Below are 14,274 nucleotides of genomic sequence, written 5' to 3' on the forward strand. Positions count from 1 at the left end.
TTCAACAAAGTCCACATTAACAGATTCAAATCGCTCTTCTTTGGCCAATAAGTACAGTAGAAAACGGGGACTAGCAAATATTAAAGTATGAAAATCTGGATCGTGTGGATTTTTGAGGAGCCAATGTATTTGGCCAAGATCTTCACCAGCCTTTTTCAATTACTTTGGCTCAAATAAATAAATAATACAAATTTTAAAAAGCCCCTGAATGTCAATAAATAATCAATGATGAAGGCAGATGGCAGAGTGTTCCAGAATAAGGAAATAAGGTCAGCTCCTTAACATCCTCCTGCAAAGTAAAGCAGCCAACTACAAACCACTAGAGGATGATGTCACTCCACACTTAGCTGAGTTCATGAGAAAAATAGAAACTGCTGTTTCTGTTCACCCTCACTGTCAGGCCACTGCTGCCTTCATCTAACCCCTTACTCGTTGGTATTTTTAATAATGTACTAAATGCATTTTTAATAATACACTAAATGTTTTATTATTACAACAAAATAAAAGGGTACTGGGTGTCACTTTTGTATTTCTAATTATGTGACACACAGAAGATATGTAATCAAACTGATAAAGAAAACCTTTACAAGAAATCACCTCAATATAAGCTAAAATATTTTAGGTAGCCTATGACACACTTGTCCTCGACAAAAAGGCTAAGATCGGATAAAGGACAGAAGTGGTTTAGTGCTAGGTGTCCATATTTCTAGTACTAGTACCTAATCAAATTATGAGGACACACTGATATGGAGTACACGTGGGCCACCGGCTGGGCAGTGGCCTGCTTTGCCCGGTTGGTGAGTCAGATACACACATCATCTAATTTCATCAGTTCAACTTTGATTTGAGAGGTCGGTTCATTAGGGAGGGGTGAACGGTGCGTATCTCCATCTGACTGGCTGTCGTTGTTGTCAATCAAAATCTCTTGCCTGTGATTTGCTGCTGGTCTTAAAGCCTCGGAAGTGTCATTTTTGGACTCGAGCAAAACTTCAGCACATCGAGTGGTGGTGTGGCGGCGGCTTCGAGCTGATTCGCAACTTTCGAAACGAAATGGCCACCAGAAAGCATTAAAACAGGTACGTTAGAAAACCTTTCTCCTTACATTTCACTCAATGGCGGTTGTTGATTTTGTAGTTAACAGTGGCGTTGTGTTTTCCCTCCCAAGCATAGTTCAAGTTTCATTGTTTTTTGGCCACAAGCTAGTCCCAGCTTTCCTTCTGACTCGTAACGTTTTAACCTTAGAAATAAATGAGCGACAAGTCCGTTAAATTTTACCTCACGAACTGACAAATGGCCCCTTTCTAAACTTTATATGGCTTTCTAACTAATATCCGCTACACTAATAGCTCCCTTTCATTCCTAATTACAGCTGATACACGTTTCTTTGCAAGTTTGTCTGTTATAGTCATTATCTTGTTCCACCTAAACGACACCGTAACAAACAGCGCCAACCAGTTACTAAAGTTGGTTTTTCATGGATTAAAGTGTTGTTTGGGGGAAACTTTCTTTGCCGAATTGACCCAAAAACATTATTTTTATGAAAAGTTATTTCTTAATGTTGCTATGGTATATGTAGTTTTGCCGACAGCAACGATAACTTTAAAATACGAAATATCTTAACGGGGTTTGGGAGACGTTCTCGCCAAACCCCTGACAAATTAAGATGACGGTGACTAGAACCATCGACCTCCTCAAATCAATCCAACGTGAAAATGCAAGAAATTATGCACCGTGGACTGTGTAATTACATATTTTACATTCTTGGACTCCAAGAGGGCAGCCCCACTCAGTGCTGGTGGGCGGACGTTTAACGTGATGAAAATAACCAAAGAGCCAAAATAGGGAAGTTGAGAGCGAGTTTAGACACGTCTGATGTCTCCTGTTGTCTCGTTTTGTCAGTGATATGCTCTAATAATGTACTGTGTGATTGCACTCCAGTGTCTTTCATAACTGTGTTGTTGGTCAGAGCATGTGCAGCATTCCTGAAGGAACCTCATGCAGCTTTTTTAAAGTCCTTATTCATGACATATGTTGAAACATGAAACTTGCAAAATTCAGTTTGGGTCACAACACTTTGAGACAATCAAGTGCTGAACAACAAATTAGTGCAGTTTGTGCAGCAGTTATTTTGTCATTGAGCATGTCATTTTGGTCCCTTTTTAAGCAGTAATGCTTAATAATGAAACATAATGCTTTTTGTGTTATTTTGAGTTCAAAGTTCTTTGGGTTTTGCACTGTTAATAATACAACCCAAGACATTTTTGAAGATCACACCTTGTGCTCGGGGAATTTGAATATGAAACAATAATGAAAATAATTTTTAGTTGCATCAATATTATTATGATCTTCTTCTGTTCGTATTTCTCCTTTTAGGTAAGACTTGGTAGTGTTAGTAGTTATGTTTTATGAAGCACATATGTCTGAATCTGTAAATGGTCTCACAGACGTGAAAGTGGGACAGTGGGACATCGTCCCATGCAGGTTGACCTAAATACCTCTAAAAGCTGCTGACTGCACTCCATGGCTTTGTATTTACATTAAAGGCATAAAAGAAATAAAAAGAGAAGATTTCTGCTAGTTTCTTTCTAGCCACACCTGCATCATATAAATATGCAGAGATTTTCTGTATTATTGGAAACCCAGCTTGATGTTTGCTTGGCTAAGTGCCCAGCATTCACTTAGAGTATTTAGTAGGTTTTGGAGAAAACAAGGGATTATAAACTACAGGATTAGGAGAGAGGGCCAGCGCCCTTTTTAAAGGGTGAAAATGAAAAGAAAAATCCATGTTCTGGGTAGCTGCTAATGGTTGGACTAAAGCCTGCTGTTCTGACCGTTTTGTTTAGCAAGAAGAAAGGAGTGTGAGAAAGGGGACAACAAATGTTAGTTGTGGGTTTTTATGTCAAAGCGAGTGAGCGAGTGCATCTCTGGCTCTACATTTCTATTCATGTGGATGCTGGAGGTATTTTTAGGTACAGTGTCACTGTGTGTGATATAAATATAATATTAAATATTCTGTGATGGCTGATTTAGGTCCCTTCAAGGGTTTTCTGTTAGCATTCCTATAAAAAGCATATAAAGTACAGAAGCTGAGAATGGCAGTAACATTTTCTATCCTATTATTTCAAGATTGAAAGATAATTATTAAGTTATTTTGAGATAACAATGCCTGCTTTCTCATCATAATGGGGCCATTTATCATCTTACCTTGTGAAAATAGGCTTTGTTGTCTCAAAATAACAGGTTATTTTATCTCATGATCAGGTGCTGACAATGTTTTCTCAGAACTAGAAAAAATAATCCTGTTAGGATAAGAAAACGCTGTTATCTTGAGAATATCAGATATGCTGAGATTCTCTGCTTCCGTAATGGGGAGCTAAAGCAATACTTTTATTTTCTTTACATAAACAGATAGGTTAACATTAAATCTTTAAATGGATCCCTTTGATTTTTATTTTTTGTAAGTGTTTACAGACGACTTACTATGCCATTATATCAGCCGTAGTAATATTGGCATTCCTAAGTCAATTATTGTACAGTAGGACCCAGTGTTGATTTTCAGATTAATTAAATGAGACGTTCCAGTTTTGGATTTTTATGATACTTTCAAAAATGAATGTTTTCATTGGGTTATTGAGCATTGATTAACAAATTTTTATATTTAATGTTGAGATGCTACGTTTACCATTGTGTAATGCAAGATGCTCCCCTGAGCCTCATAATGATACTACACATATGAATGTGGCAGAAGCATGAGGTCTGTCAGCAACTTCCTCTTCAGATGCTGTAAAGGAAGCTTAGCCGACCACAGCAGGAGCAGGAGGCCAGGTTGTGTCACTGATGACAGCTGTGAGGAGGACGAAGCTGACAGCAACACGGATTGTGAGCTCACAGACATTTAGTCCAGTACACGATTGACACATTTTCATCAGGGCAGAGTAACTGCCAATCTGCAGTCATCATCTTGACTGTAAAAGACATTTGAGTCTGCAGGTTTGAGGGGAATATTTTTTCTAGTAGCTTGCTTATTTACGTGAAAATATGGCGGGGAACACTGCAGGTAAATGGATGTACAGGAGGTTAAATCATATAAAGTCCACAGTCAGAAATGTGTCTATGGGGAGATGTAGGGAAAGTTTTTCCCCAAAAGGCGCATCTTACATATTGAGCACATAATGTGCACTTGAAAACAAATGTAATGGAGAATTCACTGAGGAACTGGTATTGTTACAAAAAAAGCATTATAAAGGAAAACTTAAAATGATGCACAAATGCAATTTGCATGTTCCAATCTACCGAATATGAAAATGTGTATTCTGTGTTGATTGAAATAAGTAATACAAAATATTCCATAGATTCAATGATAACATCATGTGTTGGTGTTTCATATCCCCTTGATTCTTTGACCAAATAGAGTGACAGGAAAGCTTTTAGGGTAGTGTAAAAGGAAATTCATGTCCTCTTCAGTTTCATTTTGTATGTAGTGTGAAAGGTTTAGTTAGAGTTGCTGGGTATGATGGTGCTACCAGTGTATCAGCAGCATTTTCTGTGATCTTTGATGTTAGAGGATGGGAATTAATAAGCTGTGTATACAAAATGGATACACCTATGTTGTGTGTGTGTGTGTGTGTGTGTGTGTGTGTGTGCGCGCGCGTGTGCGTGTGTGTGTGCGTGCGTACGTGTGTGTGCGTGCGTGCGTGTGTGTTTTGTTGTTGTTTTTTTGTTATGTTTTGATGTTGTGTCAGAAGTGTGTCACCCTGAGTCATCCTTGTCCAAATTGTATTTGAAGGCCAGTATCAGTCTACTCACATACTGCTGGGCACAGAAACCAAATCAAGCATCAAGTAGTGCTGTTAACTGACGGGTAGATTGCTGACTGGTAGCTGTAGGAAGTGGTTTTCTTGTTGCCACACATCCTCTATCAGTCAAAATGCTCCGCATGTTGTGTTGTGCCTTATAGTTTTTGTTGAAGGGATTGCAGGTTTTTAAACAATTTTTGTCTCCAAAAACATTTTTTATTATTCTCCTGGTGCATCATTTTCATTGTAGACACAGTAGAGGCAATTTTATTGTTTGATCATTTCGATATTTCCAACTTCCATCTTCACAGATGTTGATTATTAAACTGATTGAGTAGTCACTAAACACGTGTAAACACGACATTTAAAACATTTCTAAAAAGAATGGCATTTTAAGCTATTTGTAGTTCCTGTGTAGAATTAAATGCTGTCAAAATGTTTTTGGGAGCAACAAAGTGCTAGTGTCCAGTACGCTTAAGACAGGACGGGAAATTGTTTGTGTCTAGTTTGATGTGCTGCATCTTTAGTTGTGTTTTTTTTTAAAAGGAGGGGGAGGATGTCTGTAGAGGTGGATGCGTTGCTGCAGGAGGCAAATGAAAGCATTGAGGCGGCCCAGAACTACCGCAGTGAACTCCAGCAGCGCCTGCATGGCCTCAACCAGGCCCGGAAACAGGTACTGCCACCTATCAGTCCCTCCACACATCTACAGATTTCAGATAGACGAATCAGTATGGATGCTGTTATCATTTGGTCGTGTAGAAAGCACTTTATGTTTCAGCTCAAAACTTTTTTAGAGTTATCTTTCTGGTGCACTTGTGAAGAAAAGTAGATCATGTTTCTGCAGCCAAAAGTGTTGCCTGAGATGTGATGGATTTTCCACCAAGACCATCATCTTTGTCTGTTTCAACTACTTCATCTCCCAACTCAACTCAAACAGGCCAGTTAAACATGATGTGTGTTTGCTCCTGACCTAAAACAGTCCCAGGAGAGTGTGCTGTCCCTCTGTCTGCTATCTCTTCCTTCCTCTAGCTGTGTAGATTCACCCATCCAACCATTCACAGTAAACAATGCTGCTATTTCCTGCTGCTATGGATGGACAGCAAGCCTGAGAGGAGAAATGAAGGAAGGGAAAGGGGAAAAGGACCACAACACAGAGATTAGACTAATTTTAAAAGACCACTTACGTATACACTGGAACTAAAAAGTAAAGTGGGTCTTGTTTTGAATGCATAACTATATGTCATTATATAACTGCTTTGCTTTGAATGGTATAAACAATATTGACACCAAACCTTAAGCCAACTGAAGCTCAAATATAACATTTCTTAAATAACTGTCAATCATGATAAATATAATTACAGCTACAGACACATTTTTGTCTGTACCAGGTTTGATGCCAGGCCCCTCTGACTCTGATGGGCTGGTTGTCATGCTGCAGAATGAATTATTTGCCTTCTCATGGTACTGCATGATAGAGAATCTAGTCATCTGAATTGCTAAAAAGCTTTGTACACAAGCCGAACACACAGAATGTTTTTGTTTGTGTGTATGAGCTTCCCTCCACCCCAACACAGCTGCTCCGTCATACATTATCTTGGATTCAGTGTGAGGTGGGGTTTCTTTCTCATAACCTCCTTGTTTCCCACAGTGGGGATGACTCAAGACTAGGTTGTAGGAATCCAGGAAACACCACACACACACACACACACACACACAGGCATGCAGAGTGAGAAACGAAAGAAACGAGATAGGAGAATGTGTTTTTCAAAAGCCAGACAATGCTATCACTGTAACATCTTGTCTTCATATGAAAAACAGTCCAAATATTTGGGAAAAACTATCTGTTTCTGTCTCATCTGATGTCATTTCATATCGTCCCATGTTGACATGACAAATTATTTGGTCATATTTTTAGTTTGATTATTATTTTACTACGCCCATAATATTGATCATTGGTTGTCATTAGTCGTCAGGAAGTGATGAGATGTTGCTGTTTGAGGATGTCCTGTGTATGCCTAACATACACACTTAAACATGCAAACTTTAGTGTGTAATCTGGCAAAAACCCAATGTGTGTGTTCTCCGTTCTCCTCATCACACTGCTTTATTAGTGCAGCAGTTGTCAGCCGTCTTTCCGTTTGCTGCTCACTGTAACACTTGCTTGGTGTACTCATTGTGAAATCCTTGAATGTGTGTGCCTGTGGGTCTGTGTATAAAAGTGTGTTTTGTGAGGAGGAAGTGAAAACATGACTTCTACCTCTGATGACAAGCCAGAAAACTTCCTGGCAAAACTACTTGTCAGTGAGTGAGGTAGCCTGTGCTGTCACTGTGTATGGTATATGTTATAGTAGTAATGCTTGTGTAGCCAAAGCCCAGTATGCTATGTGCTAGAGCTCCACTGTTACCACCACTCTGCCAACCCAAATACTCACTGGGGCACAAAATGTGGGCTAATCTAATGCTGAAATTAACCCCCAAAATACACTTTGTCCTCCTGTTTGCCTGCTTCAAATTTCAGTGGAATTACTGAACCGTTTTTTTTAAAAACTATTAAAAATGTACATTTCCATTAGGAACCATGGCAGTCATGGGAGTAACAGCAAACTTTAACGGACAGGACTTTTCTGGGCTATGTCAGTAATATTAAGTACACTAGTATGGTTAAACTAAGTTAAATCTAACTTAAATCTAAACAGATAAAACTAACTAAGGACAGAGAGGTGTTTACTTATCTCATTCCTTTGCAGGTTCACATCCTCACCTTTCCTATGTTCTTCCTCTTTTCTGTGTTCTGTAGGTCCGGGGAAGCTCCAGTCAGGCCCGTGAGGCCCTCCGCCGGCACTTTGCAGAGCTGCAGGCAGTAGCTACTCGGCTGCTAACTGAGCGACTGACCACCCTGCTGGCCGAGGTGGACGCCATCGAGGCCGAAAGTGTTAGTCCGCTAGATGACTGCCAGAGTCTTATCGAGCATGGAGTGGGCCAGGCTGACGAGCTGCTTAGAGAGGGTGGGTTCCATGAATACAGCTCTAACATTGCTGTAATTGGACAGACACCACAAACACACCTGCAAAGTGCTTTTCTCAGGGCGAAGTAAAGGAATGCTTTGCAGTATTAATTGTTATGATGTCTAATCATGAAATGTAAATACAGTCCACTATTTGACTTCTGATGATGTTAAAAAGTCATACATATAAGCATCTCTCTTCCTTTCACTCTAGGGGAAGCAGCTCTGCGTTGTGGACTTGGGGAGAAGGAGGACAAACTCGGGAGTTTCACCAAGAAGGCCATGCACATTCAGCTGGACAGGTAGGACAGACACATTGTGTTTCATAATAGGAGTTTTTAATTATCTATTCTATTGAAATCTTTTGTAACTGGGCCTGTGTGTTTTCCAGTCTACCAGAAGTGCCAGCATTGGTGGATGTGCCATGTGTGTCAGCCCAGCTGGATGACTCCCTGCTGGGGCTGCTGCGAGAACGGGTGTCCCGCCATGGCTCAGTCTCCTCCCACCCACCAGTCCAAATAGAAGAGCTGCAAGAAAGGCCAGGCGGCATCCTGGTCCGCTGGTGTAAGGTCAGCAAGGGAAAGGGACACCAATGCAAAAAAATGTAGTTACGTACACAGTGAATATGTTTATGTATGTGGAAAGCACTTGCAGCATTGTTATGTATGCGTCAGGTGGATGAGGACTTTGCTGCAGCCGATTATCGGTTGCAGCACCGGCGTTCTGGCACTGGGGGAAGCCAGTATGAGGATTCCTACATTGGTCGGGACTGCGAGTTCCTGGTTCTCCACCTGGACCCTCACATAGAGTATCTGTTCAGGGTGTGCGCCCGTGGAGACGGTCGCACAGAGTGGAGCCCCTGGAGCATCCCTCAGACAGGATATACCACACTGGTACCACATGGTAAGTGACGACTTCTCATCTGACTTTTCTGGGACTTCTGTGGGACTTCCAGATACAGACCGACAAACTGGTGATGGCTAATGAACCGGACATAGTAGTGGTGGACAAACAGCAGAAGAAGGCCATAGTGGTAGATGTAGCAATCCTAAGTGATAGCAACATCCGAAAGAAGGAACATGTGAAGCTTGAGAAATACCAAGGGCTGAAAGAAGAACTAGAAAAAATGTGGAAGGTGAAGGCGGTTATCGGTACCGTCCGGGCTGTGACCCACAAACTGGGAGAGTGGCTCCACACACTGATCACAGCCTTAAAAAATGATATTACAAAAAATGTTTGTTGAATACACACAGTTAAATGATTTGAACATAAAGGAATATGCTGGGCTAATTGTTTTGTTTTTTTTTTGTCGACAAACAGGCACATACAATGCACGTCAAAACACACACAGCCATTGCTTTCTTTGCGAGTTGACACACATACATATTTGCAGGTTGATGCTTGTCAGGGTACTGTCCCATTTTTCCAGCGTGAATTCCAATGCCCCAAAAACATGTTTACGTCTTTTTTTTTTTTTTTTTTTTCCACAGCACGGACCCATCTTGTCACTGTGCTACTGTTTTTATTATAAAGGTTTCAATCCGGTTTGGCAAGGGCACATGGACCCAACACAAAAGAGACTGAATGACTCATACTAGATGTACATATTGTATAGTTAAAAGCCTGCATATAATCTTTTCTCTTTTTTTTTTTTGGATTTTTAGAATTACAGCATAGAAACCTAAAGCCTTTAATCGCACACATTGTGCAACATGAAATGCAGATCAGTTATGGATTCTTTACTCCCCAAAACTGCAGTTATTAATGTGTGTGTGGGTGTGTATGTTTTTTCTTATAACAGAGTGGTGTCCGGGCACCGAGGGTTACATCCTGAGCAGCAGGAGAAACATTGCCCTGCGTAATGATTCCTCCCAATCACGCTGCCCCGTCCTCTACTCCAACGCACCCACCTACTACTGTGGGCAGACACTGACCTTCAAGTATGTACATACATGGACAGACACGCGCACACGCACATACGCACACACACACACACACACACACACACACACACACAAAACGTGGCTATCTTATCTTTTGTCCTGTACTTTACACACACACACACACACACAAAACGTGGCTATCTTATCTTTTGTCCTGTACTTTATGTATAAATTAGTTGGAAATGTTTCGCTATATTTTTAATTTGTGTGTGTGTAGGATCTCTGCTGCAGGTCAGATAGATCGGAGGGACAGTCTGGGCGTTTGCGTGGACAATGAGAGCGAAGCAGAGTCACTTCAGAGAGACCAGGCCGTCTGCATTTCCACCAATGGTATGCTGAGGTCAAACGTGAATGAGATTTTGACATTTGTCATTTCTAGTACCCTTTTCTCACTTGACACATTTTTGACTTCACATTTTTCAGAATTGTCAACCAAAAACAGCCCTGATCTCTTGGCCACAAATTGATATGTGATGGAAATCCTTTCATTCATTTGTGCATATAAACCAGGTGGTGTTTACCTTTAGGGAGCAGCAGGATGTCAGAGCCTAAGGCTGATGATACAGATTTAGACTTTAAACTGATTAAGAGAGCTAAGTATTTCCTACACTGTGATGAGGTGATGTAACATTTCTACATCGGTGTCCCTCCTCTCAGGTGCTGTATTTGTAAATGGTAAAGAGATGACCAACCAGCTGCCCGCCATCACAGTGGGCTCTGCTGTGACCTTTGACATGGAAGTGGTGAACCTGTTCCCCATCAGCAACAACAACCTGAGTGAGGGGGGCAACTTCAAGCTGAGGGTGACCATTGGCTCAGGGAACCGGGAGGTGGTGTTTGATTGGCTGGTGGACCAAGCTGTGGACTCCCTTTTCTTTGGCTGCTCTTTTGTCCACTCCGGCTGGAAAGTGCTTGTGTATTGAGAGCTCACTTCAGTTTTAAAAGAGTAATAGCAAGGGTGGATCCTCCAATCTGCTGGAGTGTAGGAGCTCCTCACACAGGCCGATACCTTCAGTTTGAACATTTTTCGTGTGCTCCGTTTCCTTTTACATCTGAAGCGCTAATAGGGCAACTGGAAAGTCTGGAAAAAACGGAAAGTCACTCATTTCTTCCCAGAATTTCTTCAACGTGACAATGGATTATTTTCTTACATATTTCTCCGCAGCTGCACACTGTATCCTTCATGCAGTAATTATCCATGCAACCCGGAAAACCTGCTATTCAGCCATAGACCTTTTCAGATATAGAAGGTAATTACGGTATTGAAATGCATGCGGGGAAAACATTTAGAGGCTTCACCACATCACATTTACCAAGCTGCAGCTTTCAGTGAGAGGCTCACACAGACGTAAAACAGAGCAGGACGTTCAACACAGTTATGAAAAATAATCCACGAACACACCTCTAACAAGCAAACACAAAACATACTTCCCTGGGAGTGCAGTGACATGGAACAGTTGGCATTTGCACAATTTGCAACCCCGGAGCCAAAAATAGCAACTTGATCAGCTGTCATGACTGTTTTGGAAGAGATGTGAAACTAGTTAAAACTGTAGTTCATGTTGCTCCAGAGGAAATATTCGGTTTAACAACACAATGGATCAACAGATCAGATGACAAAATTGATGTCACATTTACATGTGTCACAGCATCACTGTTAAAGCTGAAAGATGCTTCTCCAGGCTGCATTAGCCAAACTGTAGCCAAACAGTCATGACGGTGCTTTGTTGTTTACTGTACTTATGTGGCTTTGCAGTATATAGTTCTGTGCTTTCTCTTTTCTGTTTTGGACCAGTAACCAGGTCACCACAGTGCATTTCTCCAAATAACCATGGCCCCATTTCCCCCAAAGAATCTTAGAGCTAAAGAGGTGTATCCTAAAGGCTTTGTAAGACTTTTTAAAATACAGTATAACCAACAGCTCAGTGGAAAGACAACACTCAAACCCTGGGAGCATTCACTATTGGAAATGGGGCCCTGGAGTGAGCTTGTCTCTCTGGGAGGAAATGATTGATCCAGATTTTTCCAGACTTCTGGTGAGATCTGTCTGCGTCAAAATCTACAGTTTTTCACTGTACGTGTGATCCAGCGGCCTCATAAAAGTTGAGCAGTTTTAACTACCAGTGATCCGGCTCTTCGTCAGTCTTCAGGGAGCCACGTTAGGAGGATTCATGTTTGTGTTCATCACAGCTTCTTGGCTTTCAGTTTGCTTTGGTTGTGTTTGACTCCTCGGCCTTCTTACGAGGTTAGTCGCTGTTTACAGCTCCCTTGTTGTGGGGGAAGAGTTTTAGTTTGCAGTTTATCTATGCTTTGTCTTAATTTAGCTTTTGGTAACAGTTTGACAACTTGTGGATGGCAATCAGTCGGTCTGAACGCATGCACAGTTCCGAGGTTCCTTTTGCTCTTTAGTGGTTTGTTTCAAAAGCAAAGATGGACAATTTACAATCCATCACTGCCTCTTTATAGGGTTGAACTACTCAACCTGCTGTTTTTTTTTTTTTTTTTTTTTTTAAACAAAACGGTTACTGTGAAAGTCACACCTCCCTAAATCTGTCCATTTGAGGTTTAAAGGGACAGTTTAAGAGACGTCTGTCTGCGTGTTTGGAGTGAGTTTGCAGTATTTCTGAGAAAGCAGATAAAGCTCAGTGGAAACAAGGAGCCAGAGAAATGTTTTGATCCAGTTCAGGGACGCAAATGCAAATAGGTGAAAAGATGAAACATTCTATCACTCAATAGGATTGTCTTGCTTGTCTCTACTTTGAGAGGAAAATTGCTCTTTTGTTTCAAATGATCTTCCTGCTGATGTTGTTCTTCCACAGCTTCGTACTTTAGTTACTGTAGCTTCCAGGCCCGTAACACTGTGACTCTGAGCCAGTCAGAGACTTGAGAAATGTTTGGGGGAAAAAGGGGAAAAGGGGAAATTAGCTGGCATGTTTCAGTTTTGAGGTTCTGAACCCAAGAACAGCTCACCTGCCTCACTGAAGCACGAGCTGTGCAGCTTGTATCCATTTAAAAAAACTGAACTTTTGTATTTGTTCACTTTCTTCTTCGATGCTTTCAGGCTGAGAAGAACGACTCGATTAAAAAAAAAAAAAAAAGGACAGAACATGCAGTTATTTAATCCACGATAATGACAGATCCTGAGATAATATTATAATTGAATTATTTAGGGACTAGATGCGTCTTACAAAGTCAACATGAGCATCATTGATCTTGATAATTGAATCTCTGCTCTCTGTGAAGTCATCAGAGCTACAGCTGATAACTAAAATGTGTATGGAGAGGTCTTTTTTTTCTGTTTTTGGCTGAAGTGTCGTCTTAAAACAATCAAACTGTTACTTTGAATAACGTTTTTTGTTTTTGCAATGACAATCCTAACAGTATTCACAGCACCTACTGTTTCAGTGGGAGGATGAATTTTAAAGGAGCATTGTTGACAAATGTGACAGGAACTAATTGCTGCTCCAGCAGCCTCATTCAGTCCAGCTTGTCCCATCACTGTTAAATACAATTAGTCAGTAACTTCATGCCCTCATGTCAGTGAAATTTCATTTCTTTTGCTTACATTTTGTGTAAATGTTTAGAACTAGGGCTGCATCTTTACTGTTTTATTGGTTAATCATCTGATTATGTCTTTCAAATTTTCAATTAATCATGTCTCTTAATGAGACAAATTAGTTGGGGAAAATGCCTGTTTATAATGTCCCAGAGTCCAAAGTTATGTTTTTAAATGTCTGATCTGATCTTTACTGTCTTTCACAAATAAGTAATTCACTGATTCTCTGGAATATCTCAGTGAGAGTGTTTTTAAAGCACAGGCCTTTGATTCATGACCTGCCTTCTCCGTTCCATGGTGTTTTTTTTATTTATTATTTTCCTGTCCAAATTAGAAAGGCAAATAACTTAGTAGGATCTTGTCCTGTCCTCACAGTGGACTGTTGTTAACATAGGAAGGTGTCATGGTTATGCATATTCACTAGATTTCACAGATACAGTAAAAACATCTGTTCACTTCTTCTTTAGCTCTCTGAAACCTTGTGTCCTTGTTTCACTGTTGATCTAATGTTTGTGTTTTGTGGAGGTCATTTAAACGCTGGATGGGTCCAGTCGATGGTACCAATTTCCTGAAACCAGAACAGAACCTCACTGAACCTTCTCATCAGGAGGGAAAACTAGTGACTCAAGCAAATTTAATTAAAGCAAAAGTTTGTTTCAAAGTGTTTGACGGTGACATCTGCTGGTCAAAGCTTTGCATTGCATTTGATCTCACTGCTGTCATCCTTGAAAATTGGTTCAATAAAAGTTGTGTAAAATGGTCATCATTCTGTGTTCATATATACAGCTTTTTCTTTGAGGTGGTCAAAGTAGCGTCAATGCAGCGTTGGTGCTGAATAATATTCCTGTGATGTACCAGTATACAGATAAGGGTGCTCACTTTCATTTTTAACTATTCATTCCTGTTATATTATGAATAATCTGCATTTTTCTATCACAGAGAAATAGCAGCCTTTGCATTTTCTTGATCTTAGAC

The 14,274-nt window shown here is 40.6% G+C and overlaps 1 protein-coding gene across 1 annotated transcript; it reads left to right on the forward strand.

The window, feature by feature from the left end:
- Positions 1 to 975: 975 nt before the first annotated feature.
- On the forward strand, positions 976 to 14,062 carry crlf3 (cytokine receptor-like factor 3). The gene is made up of 9 exons (XM_026324939.1): positions 976 to 1,076; positions 5,343 to 5,469; positions 7,594 to 7,801; positions 8,015 to 8,102; positions 8,192 to 8,369; positions 8,475 to 8,703; positions 9,602 to 9,740; positions 9,961 to 10,073; positions 10,401 to 14,062. Exons 2-9 carry the CDS (start codon positions 5,353 to 5,355, stop codon positions 10,664 to 10,666), a joined length of 1,338 nt encoding a protein of 445 aa, XP_026180724.1. The 5' UTR covers positions 976 to 1,076; positions 5,343 to 5,352; the 3' UTR covers positions 10,667 to 14,062.
- The last annotated feature ends 212 nt before the right edge of the window (positions 14,063 to 14,274 follow it).

Source organism: Mastacembelus armatus, chromosome 8, assembly GCF_900324485.2.
Source record: "Mastacembelus armatus chromosome 8, fMasArm1.2, whole genome shotgun sequence".
Taxonomy (NCBI): domain Eukaryota; kingdom Metazoa; phylum Chordata; class Actinopteri; order Synbranchiformes; family Mastacembelidae; genus Mastacembelus; species Mastacembelus armatus.